The 16,374-nt window shown below is 40.9% G+C and overlaps 1 protein-coding gene across 3 annotated transcripts; it reads left to right on the top strand.

Annotated features, from left to right (window-relative positions):
- The first annotated feature begins 2,466 nt into the window (after positions 1–2,466).
- Positions 2,467–15,387, top strand: LOC121943020 (unconventional myosin-XVIIIa-like). 3 transcript variants are annotated; one of them, XM_042486377.1, is made up of 3 exons: positions 2,467–2,565; positions 5,089–6,219; positions 15,083–15,387. In XM_042486377.1, the coding sequence occupies exons 2-3, from the start codon at positions 5,197–5,199 to the stop codon at positions 15,089–15,091; spliced, it is 1,032 nt and encodes a 343-aa protein (XP_042342311.1). In that variant the 5' UTR covers positions 2,467–2,565; positions 5,089–5,196; the 3' UTR covers positions 15,092–15,387. The 3 variants fall into 3 exon arrangements, with proteins under 3 accessions (XP_042342311.1, XP_042342310.1, XP_042342309.1); XM_042486376.1 differs by having other exon boundaries at positions 15,080–15,387; XM_042486375.1 differs by lacking the exon at positions 15,083–15,387 and having other exon boundaries at positions 5,089–6,461.
- The last annotated feature ends 987 nt before the right edge of the window (positions 15,388–16,374 follow it).

Here is a 16,374-nt window from a genome sequence, read left to right as displayed (position 1 = left end):
TGGGATATATTGCTTCAGTGAAACCAGCAGATGTTGAGGCTACGAAGTGCCATAATTAGGGCTGCACCTAATGATTATTTTTTTATTGATTAATCTATCAATTATTTTTTTGACTAATCGATTAATCTATCAATTATTTTTTTAATTGATCAAACTATTATTTTTTATTACTCAATAAATATAACAAAGAATTTACTGAAACTAACATTTTAATACTTGTCATACACTGCAGGGCATTATTCCCCAATAAAACATAGCCCTGTCTTAACTGGTAATCTGTGTTTTACAGTCTGATGTAAAAAAATGCAAGAGCTTGTTCCACTCCACAGGAATGTGCAACAATCTACATTTATCAATCCAACAGCAAAATAAATAAAACAATGTAAAATTCAAGTCATTAAACAAAACAGTTACTCTTTGTTGCAGTAACAAACGTCAAATCTAGCAGTCCAGCAAAACATCTTACAGTAAAATTAGTGCAATTTGAATAACTGTAACTTTTCTCTTACAGAAATAATTATAACTAGTACATTCTTTCTGCATCAAAATAATCCAGCCTTAACTGGGCTTTAAGGCATACCGCTGCCTGCTGATATGAGTGCTGTATTTTCATATCTATAAGCACATATTCCACTCATTTATGAAGTTATACAAGCTCTTGCACAGCGGACAACCCCATCCTGTAAATGTTTCCAAATAAATGCATTGTGTCAGCAACTGATGGCATTCTGTCCACAGAGACACAGTCAGATAGGTTTTGCTTTGAAAGGGAAGCAAGGAAGTTGAGGTAAAACAAACATCTTTGTATTTCCTCATCTCCGTGACAGAGATAGACATTAAACTATTGTATTAAGTTGTACAGAGTCAACTAACGCGAGCGTCACGCGTAAAAAAACGGCGAGCCACCGTTTCTCTAGATGTGCTGCAGCTGACCCGCAGCTCAGACGCGCCTGACAAGTGACGCTCTAACTTGATACACGAGCGCCGAAACAAAAAACAACACGCCCGGCGCCGCTCACGTTCTCATTACGCGCGCTGTGTGAAACGGTGCAACGCGTCGACGCACGTTACATGAATCGACGTATTCACGTAATCGATTACGTCAATTACGTCGACGCCTTAGCCATAATCCTGTAATGTTGCAGGCATGTTTAGTATTTTTATTACTCAGATAATATTAAAGATGACACAGTGAGTCCATGACAGTGACAATAGGCCAGAATTAGCTGCAGTGTTTACACAAACAAGCACACACATGCATGTCCATTGTAGACAAAATGGCACAAAATTCTCGCATTCTTCTTTATTAACAGCATTTACTTTAACTTTCAATACTTAGTTACATTTAATATAATAAAATTACTTTTGTCACTTAAGTACAGTAAATATCAAATACTTTAAGACTTTGAGTCAGGTAATATTCTAATAGTAGGTGATATGGGTGTCAGGTACTTTAGACTTAGACTTAGACTTAGACACGTTTATTTATCCCACTTGTGGGAAATTCACTTGTCACAGCAGCCGTGTGTACAGAAAATAAAAACATATGTAAAATATCAATATATACAAAATATAAAATATGAAATGTACAATAGTGCAAAAAAATAGGCAAAAAAATAGGCATGTGTCAAGGAAAACAAAAATGTACAGGTTGTAATACAAGAGGTCAGAGAGTGCAACTTTTATTGTAGTGAGTCCAGGTTATTGTTGGCTCAGGCTGGTGTTGTATAGCCTGATGGCCGATGGAAGGAAGGACCTGCGGTAGCGTTCCTTCCTGCAGCGTGGGTACCGCAGACTGCTGCTGAAGGAGCTGCACAGGTCTCCCACAGTTTCATGAAGGGGGTGAGAGGGGTTGTCCGTGATGGATGTCAGCCTGGCCAACATCCTCCTCTCACCCACCTCCTCGATGGAGTCCAGGGGACAGTCCAAGACTGAGCTGGCCCTCCTGACCAGCTTGATCAGTCTTCATCCACCATTGGTTTTAAGTGGTGAAAAAAGTGATGAATTTTTTTTTTTTTTGATAATCTTTGCGGAAAACAATCTTCCAGTGCTTGAGATATTAGCTATTTTTCAAGTATTCATTGGGGTATTTTCCCTTTAAATTATTGTTACTACTACTACTACTACTACTACTACTACTACTACTACTACTATTACTACTAATAGTAATAGTAATAATAATAGATAGGATTTATATAGTGCTTTTCTAAGTACTGAAAGACGCTTACATAAAACAATTGAGCAAATGCAAAGAAAAATATTTTTCCAGAGTGGACTATTCTGACCTGCACTGCCCTGGTGTTTGCAGTGTGGATGAAACGCTTCCACAGTCTACTGCAGATCCCTCCACAGCGGTGCAGCAGTCAGGCTGTATCTGCGGTGTGTGCCCGGCAGGGGGAGCCTGCTACCCGCCTTAAACTGCAGCTCTGAGCCTCAGCACAGACTGGGAGCAGCCAGCTATGTTAACGTTAGCTAAAAGCCAGTCTGCGGCTTCTGTTCCTTACGAGCCGAACTGCACCCATTAACCAGGACCCAACGGTGCTCCATTAGCTCTACTGGAGAACAGTGAGTATTTCCTTACAAAACAACCTTGTGTGGACAGAATGAGGGGGCACGTTTAGTTAGGAGACAGCGATGTTGGAGCAGGCAGTGAGTCGGGCTGACCGGATCATTTTCATAGGATTTCTGTGTTGTTCCAGGATTTGCTTCACCAAAAATGAGGGCAAAGAACTGAGGCTGTGGCTGCAGCCAATTGGGCTATTTACTGAGCTACATAGCTCACGAGAAAGTTAGAAAAAATTTTCACGAACTACTCTACTCTCTTGTGTTTTTGGAGCTTTTTAGTTCACGGGGGAATAAAAAGGAAGATACGTGTGATTTGGTCGACATTCCCCGCACCTCAGCTAGCTAATGTAGCCGAAAAGCTACACCTATTTTAGCCCTGTCATGTTTTGTTCCCAGACTTCGCTGTGAATGCGGAGTGGGGCAAATATATGTGCGTTAGTGAGCCTGCCAGGTGTTAGCATCGTTTAAACCTCAGCTGTTGTGTAGATAAAGAGAAAGAAAGAGCTGTGACCATGAGCCTTTTAATGTTCCCCAGTCTGGTCTTCACACACTGAACGTGACGGTAGTGTTGATGCTAAAGCTGTCAATTCACGGGGGCGCTGCTTATTGTGAAAGACAGGAGGTAATTACTGAAAAGACCTTTTAGGAAACTTTTTGGCAATTTGGTTTGTAGAAAATGGTTTTAGTAAAATGTGAGCTTGGTGTTGAGGCACTGAGTGGTTTTGTTCTAATTCCCACAGCACTGTGCTTTGATACAAGGTACACGGTAGATTTATTGTCATTTTCCTTAAACGTGGTTTTAAGAAGAAATGAAATTAAAGATGACCCTAAATCATGTGTGCTGTGTTTACAGTGCTAAAGTGTGACACCTTCAGCCTGGGAGTACACATCCAGTATTACCTGGGCCATAATCACAGGAGGAGGCTGTGTGTGTGTGTGTGTGTGTGTGTGTGTGTGTGTGTGTGTGTGTGTGTTAGTCACTTTAAAGCAGCTAATGAGAAGCAGGCTGAAGGATGTGTGTGTGGATGTGTGTTTGTGTTAATCTGTGGCAGGAAGAGTTCCTGATTTTTTAGGCTGTGGAGAGATTCAGCTAAAAATGAGGCCAGGAATGTGTTTTGGTCCTGCCAAGCTCCTCAGATGGGCCTCTGTAATGTAAGAGTGTTGGAGGTCTTCATTGAGGTAACACTGTGTCTTAAACATACAGACAGTTACATGCTGTGGGACTTGTGATGCTGTTGTACTGTCTTGCAAAATAAATCTAGTTGCACAAAAATATACAATAGCCAGAAGCTAGTGGGAAGGAAGCTGTTCACTTCCTTTGTGTATATATATATATATATATTGCATTATTTTGCCCTTTTTAACGAATATTTCATTCAGTCGCTGCTGTCTTCTTTGCTGCTGCAATAAAACAATTTCCCTCACAGGATTAATTAAGTATTTCTATTCTACTCTGCTTGCTGTTTTATCAATTCTGAAACTTGAATTGGTAATATGTTATGATTAGACTGACACCACAATATGCCATTGCAAATACTTTTCTTTTGGATTAAAGAATCCATTTTATTTTGTTTTATAAATATTCTATATTATATTTTTTAATATTATATAATATAATTTAATATAATATAAATATTTCTTTGAAAACAGAAAATAGCGAAAAGAGCCCATGGTGAGGTCTAACAAACCATCCAAAACCTACACAGAAAGTTTATAATTATGTTAAATAGTTCATTTCATTAGTCTTTTTATGCTGCTATTATTGCTTTTTTTTAACTGCTTTTATTTGTTTTATTTGAACTACATTAAGAAAAGCCTTGCAAAGTTTACTTGAGAATAATCACATCACATTAAAGATTCATTCATTCATTAATTCATTCAACCTCACATTCACACAATATTATTTATAAAGGTAAACAGCAGTTTTTTTGGTAGAAATAGAAGTTTGTGTTAAAAGGATGCACACACATTGGTGAGATTTGTCTCATCTATGTGTGCGCATTAAGGTTTGTTTTTTTGTCCATTAAGTTGCATTTGTATGATAGCACTCAGGCTTCACACCATGGTATGCATAAAACTGGTATACATCTGCAACCCTGATGTTGATATTATAATGTATATTTAGATGTACAACAATATAGGATTTTTATTGTCATTCATTCCTAGCACAATAAATGATTTATACAATTAATTCATTATCAAAATGACTGTAAATATTGTAGGGAGTAGATGGGATTTTGTTAATGCATTATTAATGATGCCTTTTTACTTAAATTAACATTATAGTCAAGAGAAACTGTTACCTGACTGTTTCAACTGAGTGAAATGATCAGTGAGTCATCACAGTTACTAATTCAGAAAAAAATCTTTTGAAATGAGTATAGAATGTATATTGTCACATCAATGATAGTTTTTGATTGAAAATATTTGTGTCAGTTTCATATGGAAATCACTGACATTTTCTCCATATACTTCAAATATTTTGTAAGTTTAACTCAGTTTGCTCTCCTCGTCTCTCCTCAGGGGACTCGTCCCTGTTGGTCACAACAAAAGCACCTGAGAATTGGACCTCCACTTCTGTAGGGTCAATAGAGCCACGGTGGACGGAAACACAGCATTTAGTTAGTCACCATGTTCAATCTGATGAAAAAGGATAAGGAGAGGGAAGGAAGCAGGAAGGAGAAGAAGGATAAAAAGGAGAGGATGTCTGCAGCAGAGCTGCGCAGCCTGGAGGAGATGAGCATGCGCCGCGGTTTCTTTAATTTGAAGAGGGAGGCCAAGCGTGAGTCCAAGAACAAACTGGAGATCTCCAACCCCATTCCTATCAAAGTGGCCAGCAGCAACGAGCTCACCCTCACTGACATCGAGTCGGACGGCCTGAGTAACCGGAGCAGCATGGTTTTGGATGACCAGCTGAGCGCTGCCAGCTCCACTGATGACCTGAAGGGTGAGTGTGGAGGAGGACAGGATGGACACCGCAGCTCAGTGCGGGATCGTGTGGCTCACTTTGGTTCACTTGCCAAGACAAACTCGGCGCAGGTTGGTCAGATGATGAAACGCTTCTCTTTTTCCCAAAAAAGTAAAGAGGAGAGCCCCTCAGAGGGCTCCACCCCCTCCGGCCAGAACTCTGCCGCCCCGTCCCCGCAGGTGGAGAGCAAAGTTTTCAGCATGCTCCGCAAGCACAGTCTGAGGCAGCACCCTGAAGCAGCACCAGCTACCAAAAAAGTCTGCATCCCTGAAGTGGTCGACAAGACCTTCCCTGCACAGCTGCAGCTGCCGGCCGTGGTCGCACCGAGTGAGCCAGAAACCCGAGAGCTGGAGCTCCAACGCCGCAACACCGGGGACTTTGGATTTTCTTTGCGCCGCACCACCATGCTGGATCGCAGTCCTGACGGAGGAGTTTACAGGCGTGTGGTCCACTTTGCCGAGCCCGGCGCCGGCACCAAGGACCTGGCACTTGGACTGGTGCCGGGAGACAGGCTGGTGGAGATAAACGGACGGAACGTGGAGAACAAGAGCCGGGACGAGATAGTGGAGATGATCCGTCAGTCGGGAGACACGGTTCGGCTGAAGGTGCAGCCCATCCTGGAGCTGAGTGAGCTGAGTCGCTGCTGGCTGAGGAACACAGAGGGACTGCGCAGGGAGGCCAGACATGTAAGCAGCTTGTCCACTTTCTATGTCCACACAGAAAAAGCTCACGGTTACACTCTATCTTTTTTGACAGGCAGATTTACTGAAGCACAAATACAGCAACGTCCCAGACTGTCAGGGATGCAGTGTTTGGGCTTTATTGACGAGCTGTTTAGTGTCTGATCATGACGTGGGGGGTGATGCTTGCTGATTATTTGTGCCTTATGTTGTTTTGAAAGAATCTTCAAGATTTATTGAACTGAAAGAATTTCCTGGTTTCATGAGTTTCCACTCTTTTCTTGGCTCTACAAAGCATTTGTTAAAATGATGGCTTTCTCACCACGATGACACATTTTTTTCACATTTCCTGTAGATTCTTCATTTCTTTGACGACTTGAAGTCCACCAAACATGAACTTGGGATAAATTTATACTTTATACATTGATGATGATGGTGACCCTTAGTTTTCATTCATTTGATAGAATACCATTAGTTTCACATCCAAGTAGAACAAAGATGTCATTTTGATACAGCTGTCAATTCTGACTGCATTAATTTCCTTCAGGATAAATAAAGTATCTCTATCTATCTATCTATCTATCTATCTATCTATCTATCTATCTATCTATCTATCTATCTATCTATCTGTCTATCTAAATTCTTTCTCTTGTCGAACTTGCAAACATGGACACACAGCAGGGGAGCTTGTTATAAGCTAAGTCAAGTCAAGTCAAGTCAGTTTTATTTATATAGCCCATTATCACAAAACATGGTTTGCCTCAGAGGGCTTTACAGTGTACGACATCCCTCTGCCCTTAGACCCTCACATCCCTTAGACCCTCACATCACCCAAGGAAAAACAAAGCTAATTCGCTTGTAAACGGATCTGCAAATGTCTCTTTGGTCAGGCGTGGTCCTTACGACACGGAGCAAATCTACCCATGACATTGAGCTATAGCAGGTGTCTTTACTTTGTGTCACATTCCCAACGGTGTAACACTGGCACAGTGTTTATTATAGAATTAGAATCTATGTGTGGCTGTAGCTGACATCGAGAGGGGGTGGTGTTGGGGGGGATTGTAGTTTTTTGTTGTTGTCGTTGTATGTGCACCGTCTCTACGTTAGGATGTTTTTGTGGGTTTGTGGTAGAACTTGTTGAAGTTTCTGCAGATTGATGGATGATAGAAGCATCTGTAGAGCGGTGAGTGCAAGCTAATTTGTAGACCCATGGCAATGAGCGATTAAGTTTCACTTTTTCTGTGGCTGACTATCTGCTGCTCCATCTGTGCCCAGATTGCGGTGAAATGCATAACAAAATGTCAGATATAAATACACCACAATACCAGAATGGTCCAGCTCCAAAAATGTAAAACTAACATTTGGCAGCAGAATTCCAGCCAACATCAAAAAAGCTGCAGATAAATTTTAAATTTCTTTTTTACTTTTTACATTTCTTTATTTCTTTTTTTTATTTAAATGTTTTTAAACTACATAATCTACCAACCAGAGGGTGAGAAACTCCTGGCCTTCTGTGCCTTTGTTTGCACACATGCTGCCCTATGCTACATGTGACGTATCCCAATGAAAGTAGCTTAGGAAAACAGCTGTTAAATGCCACACGCACGCTCTGATGCTCATAGTACTACTGTGTGAAAATGGCTTTTGTAGAACCAAACACAGAAGAGCAACAGGTGACTCTAGTGTCAGAGAGGAACAGTGCGTCGGTTATCTGAACCTATTTTGGGTTTAGATGACGCTCAACAGAGTGAGGTGTTGTGCAGAATGTCCCTTGCTAGGGTAGCTACAACATGAGGCCACACTTTAAACCTCTTCCAGCATCTAAAAGAGCGTCACAAGGTCAACGATTGAGTGGCTAAAAAACGGACTTCCACTTTGTCAAGGAGGCAGGGATCACTATTACTCACATGTACAGGTGTTTAGAGTGGCAGAGCCATATTGAGGTGCTGATATTTGTTGTTTTTTGATGTTTCTGCACTTCAGTTTGTGTGATGTGTTGCTGCAACTGACTGGAGATCAGTACGATTCATGTTTGGCTTTCATATTAAGGGTCACACCAGGCCTGTTGTTCTACAGAGCTCTGGTGTTTTTTTTTCAGATTTGATTAAAAAGTCATGATGGTTATATTACATGTTTATCTGACTTGAAGTTTGCAATATTCTACTGTGATTGAAGGCATCACTTTATCTCATTTCATCAGAACACACCAGAGCAGTTAATGTCAGAGCAGTGTATTGTTATTGACTGTATCCATTGTTGTGTTGGTTATACAACAGAATGTTTTTTGCATGTGTATAATAATAAAAAAGACAGAAGATTAGAAACTTACAACTAGTGTGATTTTGCAAAAGCTGCGACCTACAGTGATGCCTCTCTGTGATGACCGGTTTATATGTAAAGGAAATGGAACATGGCAAAATGGTGTGTGTTAGTGGGTTTCCATTACAGATTTGCAGAAATCTTAAGTGATATTTTCGAAATGTAGATAAAACACAATTGCAAGACGACTGTGTTTCCACTGAGTGATGTTCTGCGACTTCTCCTCTGGTGATAACATTTCAAGAAGCATGGAGATGGATGTTCAAAACATTAACAGGTTTATTTCTATTGTAGCCACTGCAGTAACCGTCATTATTTCCAATCCACGTAGGCGTGGTACACGAGCGATAATGGAAAGGCGAGCCTCTTATACGTGGCAGCGGCCATGTATGAGGGATTTCTGGGAGGTGATAGTCCATGAGTTCACAGAGTAATTGTGTATTCAAAACTGATTCGCTCAACTTTTGAAGAGTAATGCAAAGCAATAACTCCTCTTGTAGCTCCTGCTGCATCATGCCCGAGGGAGCCAGTTCCTACTGACAAGCACATAGCCATAGCATCATGTGACCTAGAAAAGCCCAAAAAGTGTTTCCATTGTACTTTTGCCAAATATGGCCTTTTCCAATCGCCTGAAATATCACATCATGCAAGCGTAAAAACTTTTTTTGTGATGACATTTTTTCCAAATGTATGTGTTTCCATTAGGTGTGTTTCATATTTGCAATTTTAATTTGTGCAATTTCAGGGTTAATGGAAACCCACATATTGTGTGTGTGTCTGTGTGCTTGTCTTTCTCTCTATAAAGTGTAGTTACGTAAATGTCTTTAGAAGGTAAAATGTTGTCGGTATTGTACTGGTTACAAACAGGTAGTGTAGTGATACACTTGCATGCTGATGGATTCAGTGTTTTTGTGTTTTTTGTTACAATGCTCAGAAATGCTGATTGTAACAACATAACCTTTACCATGCACTCACATCCCCATCCTCCACTACTGACTGAGTCATTTTTCACAGACTGTTAAAGGTCTGTCATGTTCTGTGTAAAATGTCACACATCTGACCACACCTAAAGTCCTGTCACAATCATTTACTATCAGCCATCGAAGGCAAAACACCTGCTGTGACATCACTGACAAAGGTGTGGCCCCATGAAATGTTTGAAAAGTTTCAGCCTATAGACATCACTACCTGAGTAGTAATGTATATTTCCACAGCACCAATTCTGTCATACTTACCACTCTGCTGCTGCGTCTTCTTACACACAAATACTGTTCATTCACTTATGTTTTTCCAGCCATGTCCACTTTTTTTAAATCAGTGTATTTACTCAAAAAACTAAACATTTCCTGCATAAATGTTCCTTGTTCGGGTTATTTTTCTGGTTTGTTAATAATAACTCAAGCCTCCTATGTAGTGGTCAGAGAGATTGGTCTTGTGTCCTTGTTTTTGGTGATGGAGGATTTCTGATTCCAAGACACTTTGAGTCTATGGCATGGTATTTGAAACACTGTAAAAGATCATAGATAACATAATCCTAGTGACTTGTGTGATCGTAATTTGTCACTGATATTCATGCTACACTCTTACTAAGAGCACACGCATCAGAAAGTTTGTCACCATTTGTCAGAGCCAATTATTTAGCTAACATTAGCAGTCTTTGATTGTGAATGCTCTTGCATAGTGTGACAAGCTGTTGCACTCTGCCAGTAAAGTCTTGAAGTGTGCAAAGGGTGCAATAGCTGAGTTTTTTTCCTCCAATAGGTCCTGCTTTGCAGCATCAGAGGTCTTTTGTTTGCCTCCTTTGGCTTTGGTTCAAGGGTCCTTGTGACACTTTCAGACTGCAGGGACTCTGATCCTCCCAATCACCACAGTTGAATTCATCTGCTGTGGGAGGCAGGGAGTGACTCCGTGGAGCCCAGGTTGTCCTTTTCCTTCCTCGAGATAGAAGTAGTGACTGAGAGTAGAGCTCTCTCTCCACAGTGGCTGTTTGTCTCAGAGTCAAGCTACTCTCTCTGAGTTATGTGAGGAGCTGCTGGAATGATTTCCATGGAGCAAACAGGAAGTGCTCACCGGAGGGAGCTTTGTTTAAGTGCACAGGCAGTGTCGAGGCAAACACACACACACATACACACACACTCACGCTCACTAGCTTAACCACTGGTTTAAATAAAGGAGGGCCATCACTCAGTCCTGAAAAATCAACTCCACCAGCAGCTGCCAGCTTTACTTTTCTCTTTATTATTCTATTCCTAATACAGCAGTAATAAAAAGGGCTGGTAATTGTATGGAATACTTGAGAACTGATACACATTCACAGAGGTTAGATATGATAGGATTATTCCTATCAACAAACATAACCCTATTATCTATTATTAGGTTGATTATTTTCTTGTTAAATCAATTATTGATTTGGTCAGAAAATAGTAAAAAAGCCAGTCACCATTTGTTAGAGCCCAAGGCAATGATCAATCTTAAACCCAAAAGAAAATAATGTAAATATTAAAGTGGAATAATCTTCTGATTGAAGGACTGGCTTTGACAAAGCAGCACTTTGGCCGTTCAGTGCAGAAAATAAGTAGTGAAAATAATTTTTTTCCATTGTTTTTTTTTTTTTTTCAAACACTGTCACATGAAGCCCTGTGGCTGTTTCCCTATCAGAATTTAATAAATTCGCTTTGATAACATTGCAAAAATTGTAGAAATGCCACAAGGTTAAATAATTTTATCCCCATTCAAGTTAGCAAAGTGCTAAACTAGTAAACATACTCTATAGGCTAGACCTTAGTGCCAATGATCTTCAGATCATCTATGTAATTTTTTACACAACAGTTGGTCCATTTTGGCTACATGTGCCACTGAGCAACTCTCATAGGATTGAATGGGGGCCCTGTTCTGTATCCAGGTCTCTTAATACTTTATGCCTGACACACCAAGCTGACAGTCAGCTGTCAGTCAATGATAGGCTATCGGTGAGCATCAGTCGCCCTATACGGTGCAGTGTGTCCTGCACTGTTGGCCCTCGTCCACCTTCATAAGCCTTTTTCAGCTGACCCCGTATGTTGAATTGGCATCAGAGGCAGCAGAGCCCTTTGGTGAATGAAGTCTGATGAATGAAATGAAATTGTTCTATAAGGTCAGATTTTCTTCATTTAGTGGTTGAGCTCTTAAGCAGAAACGTTTCCTGTAGTTTGTGTTGTTGGTAAATATTCCGAGAGTTCTACCAACATTGGATTACGTTATTTATGTGCTAACTGGCTAACTAGCATCAAGATAGTCATCCACTTTCCCTTTTTGAAAAATGATTACAAACTGCTGCCATCTGCTGGTATGGAGGTGCAGAACATACGTGCTGGTTGGCTGTTAGTTTGGTGTTTTCCAATGTTTTGGCCAGCAAGGTGACTAGAGGTGACACAGCAGGGATCTTTTGTCGCTGCTAGTTCTCTGATGTGGGTTTGAAGTGTCTGGGCATTTAAGCTGGTGCCAGGAGTCTTCCACACAAACATGAGCACAGTAATAATCAGTCAACATTTGGAAGCACACAGACAGGATGCACCTATTCTTTTAGCTACAGCCAGTATGAGCAGGATATTCTAAAAAAAAGAACTGAGATGTCTTAGGAAAGGTGGAGACAAGTTCATCCTAATCCAACAAATAAGAAAATTACTGGCTCAAGTTTAGCTGTGGCCAGTTGCATACTGGGAGAACTGATGAAGAGCTGGATAGGAGAACTGATTTTAATCAGCTGTTCTCAAAATCAACTTTATAAATCTGAGTATTAGTTGGCAGCAACAAAAGGAGGAATGACCCAAAAAGCAAGAAATTTGTTTTTTAAAAAAGTTCAAGAAAATTCCCTGAAAATTTCTAATAAGTAAGTAATTTTAAAAAATATATAAAAAGGGGAAATGACCCACAGAAAAAGGCTTAAAAATACAGTTATTTTCTAACATTATCTTAAATATGTAATCACGATAATTAGCTATAAATATAGTTTTTATCTAGCTTTTTTCTTTTTTCCCCAAGACATTTTCCCCTATTTTTTTAAAGTAATTTTTTAATCTAATAATTTCCTACAATCTTTGAAACATTTCTTAACAAGTTGCTCATTCCTTTTCCCCCCATGTTTTTAAAAGAAATCACACCAATTTGCTTGTGTTTCAAAGGTCTAAATACTTATTAAAGGTGTTCAAAAGCAGCACACGAAAAGTGATGTCGCTCCAGGTATTGAGGGTTTTAGGCCCGCTGTTCCCTTAAAACCCTCTAATAAAGATATAACCTGTGAGAGAGTGGTTGATTTTGTGAAATGGTCTTATGCAGAGAACAGTACTACTGCTATGAGTTTACTCAGACATCCATGTAAATGCTTACCTGACGTGCTGAACATGCCCTCAGCAGAGAGGCCTGGTTCAGCTTTGAGTTGCTCCAGTAAAACCTGATGCGCAGCATTCAGAGCTGTGAATGCAGACAGAGGCCAAAGCTGACTGGGACTGACTATCCTGAGCTTCACTTCCTGTCTACTGCCTCCACTGTTTGGTCTCTTTCCTTTTCTACAAGCTGCCTTTGACGTTGTAGTTATAGACACTTAAGCGCACCGCCTTATTTTCCTCTCGTTCTACACTTACTCACTCTTTCTTTCTCATTCACCCACTGTGCTATCCACCATCGTGTACCCTCAGCAGTGCATGTTAACTTTGGCACAGGTCTTGTTATTTCAACCCATTCAGGAAGCAATTGTGACTTTACTTGCTTCCACTTTTATTCAGACCCTCTTAAATTCCTCTGTGCTCAAACATTTTACTCACACGTCCATATAAATTAAAATTTTAGACGTGACTCAACATTCCCAAAGTGTTAGCATTTCAATGGTAGCAACAGTGGAAAACTTTAAATATGTCATTATTTAGTTATGTAACAGATACTCGCCCAAAGTTACTGTTCAGGTTCGGATGCTGGTGGTATGACGCATGAAGCATTCCTGCACATATACAGTTACTGAAGCAAGAATAGAGTGACTTCAGCTTACAGTAAAATGTTCAGGCAAATTCCTCTGGTCTGAAGAAATCTGGTGGAGGAGGTTTGCTGCACTTTTGGTTTGGTGGTTTAACGGTATAGCGAGCCAGCAAATGCAGGGAGAAAGACGAGCTGACGGTTATGCTGCCTTGCCGTATAGCGGACGATTGCGGAAAGGGGGGACAAAGTGGTCTCGCCTCTTAGCCAGGAATTAAGGTACTAACATTCCGAAATGAAGTCTGTGTAGAACTTGAAGCCAGAAAGATGTGACCATGGGCGGTGTGACGTTTTGATGACGTTTTTATGTATGCGACCCACTGCGGGAGATTTTAAGCAAACAGGAAAAACAGTGAGTTTTAAGAGATCCTTACCCTCCGAGCAGAGGACCAGATCAGCTGTCATATAACAGAGAAAGTGAATTGCGACTGAAATGCTATGCCTTTGTTATTGTTTAAAAAGTGCTGCCAATGCATATGTTTTATGCTAGCTAGAGGGGGACACTTGTGTGTTAAACTTCATGCCAGACATGCCTTCTTTGTTTGCGGGATGCCACGATGCAGTGTATAATCACACACAATTCTGTATTAAAGTGCAGGGGCGGTTTAAAGACTTGGGGACTTCGTTGCAGCCCTGTAGTGCCGTCTCTGTGTAAATGCAACAGTAGAGACGTCAGATGATCTGCTTGGAATGACTAGGATTTATTCACTGTAAGTGAAACTACACAGATGCACAGGTTAGCAAAGACTGAATAACTACTGGATGTAGCTACCATGACATCACCCATTGGTTTGTTGACTCTCGTTTTAAATCCTTAGGTTTGGTATTGCGGCTGTTGCCATCTTGATATTTTGGAGCCAGAAGTCACCATATTTGTGAGAGAGTGTGGAGCTGACTGAGAAGCTGAGGACACTATTATCAGACAGTGTGTCACTCCAAGCAGCCCACCCTTAAATACACAAATCATTAAGTCTTATGCAATCATTCATTGTTTGTTTGACCCTTAAGGGTCGCGGAGGGGCTGGAGCCTATCCCAGCTGTCATTTGGAGAGAAGCGGGGGTACACAGGTAGCAAGACAATCGCAGGCCTGACACACAAAGACAGACAACCATTCACACTCATTCACACCTACGGCCACCATTTAACTTGCATGTCTTTGGAATATGGGAGGATACCAGAGAACCCAGAGAAAACCCACATGTGGAGCACATACAAACTCTGCCCAACGTCTGGACCTTGCCCCAACACGGGTTCAAACCCGGGACCTACGTATTTTGAGGCAACAGAGCTAACCACTACACCACATACAGTACATACATACACGCAGTCTGTACAGCCACATATACTGTCATATGGCCCAACACTAGTGCTGTGTGTTATTGTCAAGAAGCTGGATTAGCTTTATATGATATTTATATTTTTCCAACCACACTCATAACAAGTCAGTCTGGGTTAATGTACAGTGTGGAAATAGTTAACTTGCTGGCTGTAAATCTGCTGGGAGTTCTTAGACTTTTGCCCCAAACTATCTGAATCTTGCAGCAGGAATCCTGAGTGAAGGGGCCTGAGAGCAGAGGGGATGCTGGAACATGAGAGGGAGTGGAGGTTAAAGTAGCAAGAAGCCATCTTCGCTTGTCTTAACAGGCTGACTGGAAACGACAGGAAGTAGGCCTCTCCCTTTAGGTCTAACTCTGGCATTTGTGGAATCTGCTTTGGAACAAATAGGCCACTTCCTGACCCTTTCCCCCTGGGATTTTCTTCTGGAGGAAGAGGAATGAAGTTCTGAGGCTGAGGGCTGATGGAGGAAACAATGTCTGTGAAGGGACTTGATAAAGAGAATTGTTTTCGAAAACTTGTCCAAGCACCAAGTTGTTGGTTCATTTACTGAATGTCTATCTTCAGAAGAGTAATATGACTGTGTTGCACAGTTTCTACATTACTCATCAGTTGTTTTTCACACACAGTGTGGTCTGAAAGTCTTGGGCCTAATACAAAGCACTGCATTGTTTAAGGCCATGTTCAGACTGACGCAATATTGATTGGTCCTCGCATGTCTATGATAACAGAAAGATGTTCAATTAAACAACACCTGTTGTGAATTTTGTGCTATATTGTGTCTCCTTTTCTTTTTCTCTTGTTTTCTCCATACGTCACCCATACTACTTACCCATGTTGCCCAAACTAAAAGAATGCAAATATGCTCATTTGTCAAGTCTTTGGTTTTACAAAGGGTGAACATAGACAAAGTGTTTTGTGAGCTCCCATTTTAAGCTCACAAAACAACAAAATATGCTAGTCTATCAAAGAGCAGTCGCACTAAAATTCTTACCATGGTGAGCAATCAACCCTCAGTCAACAAAATAAATGAGACAGTCAACAGTTAAACATGTTATTGTGACATGTGTGAGTCTTTATTTTTTGGACCACAGGAGCAGAGACGGTCACCGTAGGATCGTAAAAAAAAACAAAACAGATTTAATGTTCTGGTAGTTTGGTTAGTAGAACAGTCTGGTAAGTAACAGAATCTCCAAAAATGTAAAACACAAAATGGTGGTGGTTGGAGATTGGCTGACCACGATGAAGAAGCTGGCGACAAGTTTGAGAATCTCTGGTAAGCACACTGGAGATGGGAACAAAAATCGGTTGGCAGGAAACGCAGCGAGGCACACTCTACAAAAATCACTAAAAGAGACGAGAGGTCAACAAGAGAGAACATCAAAAAACTTCCGTGAAGAATTCAACACTGGTGACACTAGTGAAGATCAGGTTTACATGCAGAGGTTGGTTGCAGATGATGAGACTCAGGTGTGCCTCGCTGCAGCTGGGAGAATGCAGGA

The sequence above is a fragment of the Plectropomus leopardus genome, chromosome 5, assembly GCF_008729295.1.
Source record: "Plectropomus leopardus isolate mb chromosome 5, YSFRI_Pleo_2.0, whole genome shotgun sequence".
NCBI classification, from domain to species: Eukaryota; Metazoa; Chordata; class Actinopteri; order Perciformes; family Serranidae; genus Plectropomus; species Plectropomus leopardus.
Note: the sequence above shows the minus strand (reverse complement) of the source record. Positions and strands in the feature narration are given on the sequence as shown.

What these genes read in the sequence shown, in the direction of transcription:
- LOC121943020 (XM_042486375.1), top strand. Translation starts at nt 5,197, where the DNA reads ATGTTCAATCTGATGAAAAAGGATAAGGAGAGGGAAGGAAGCAGGAAG.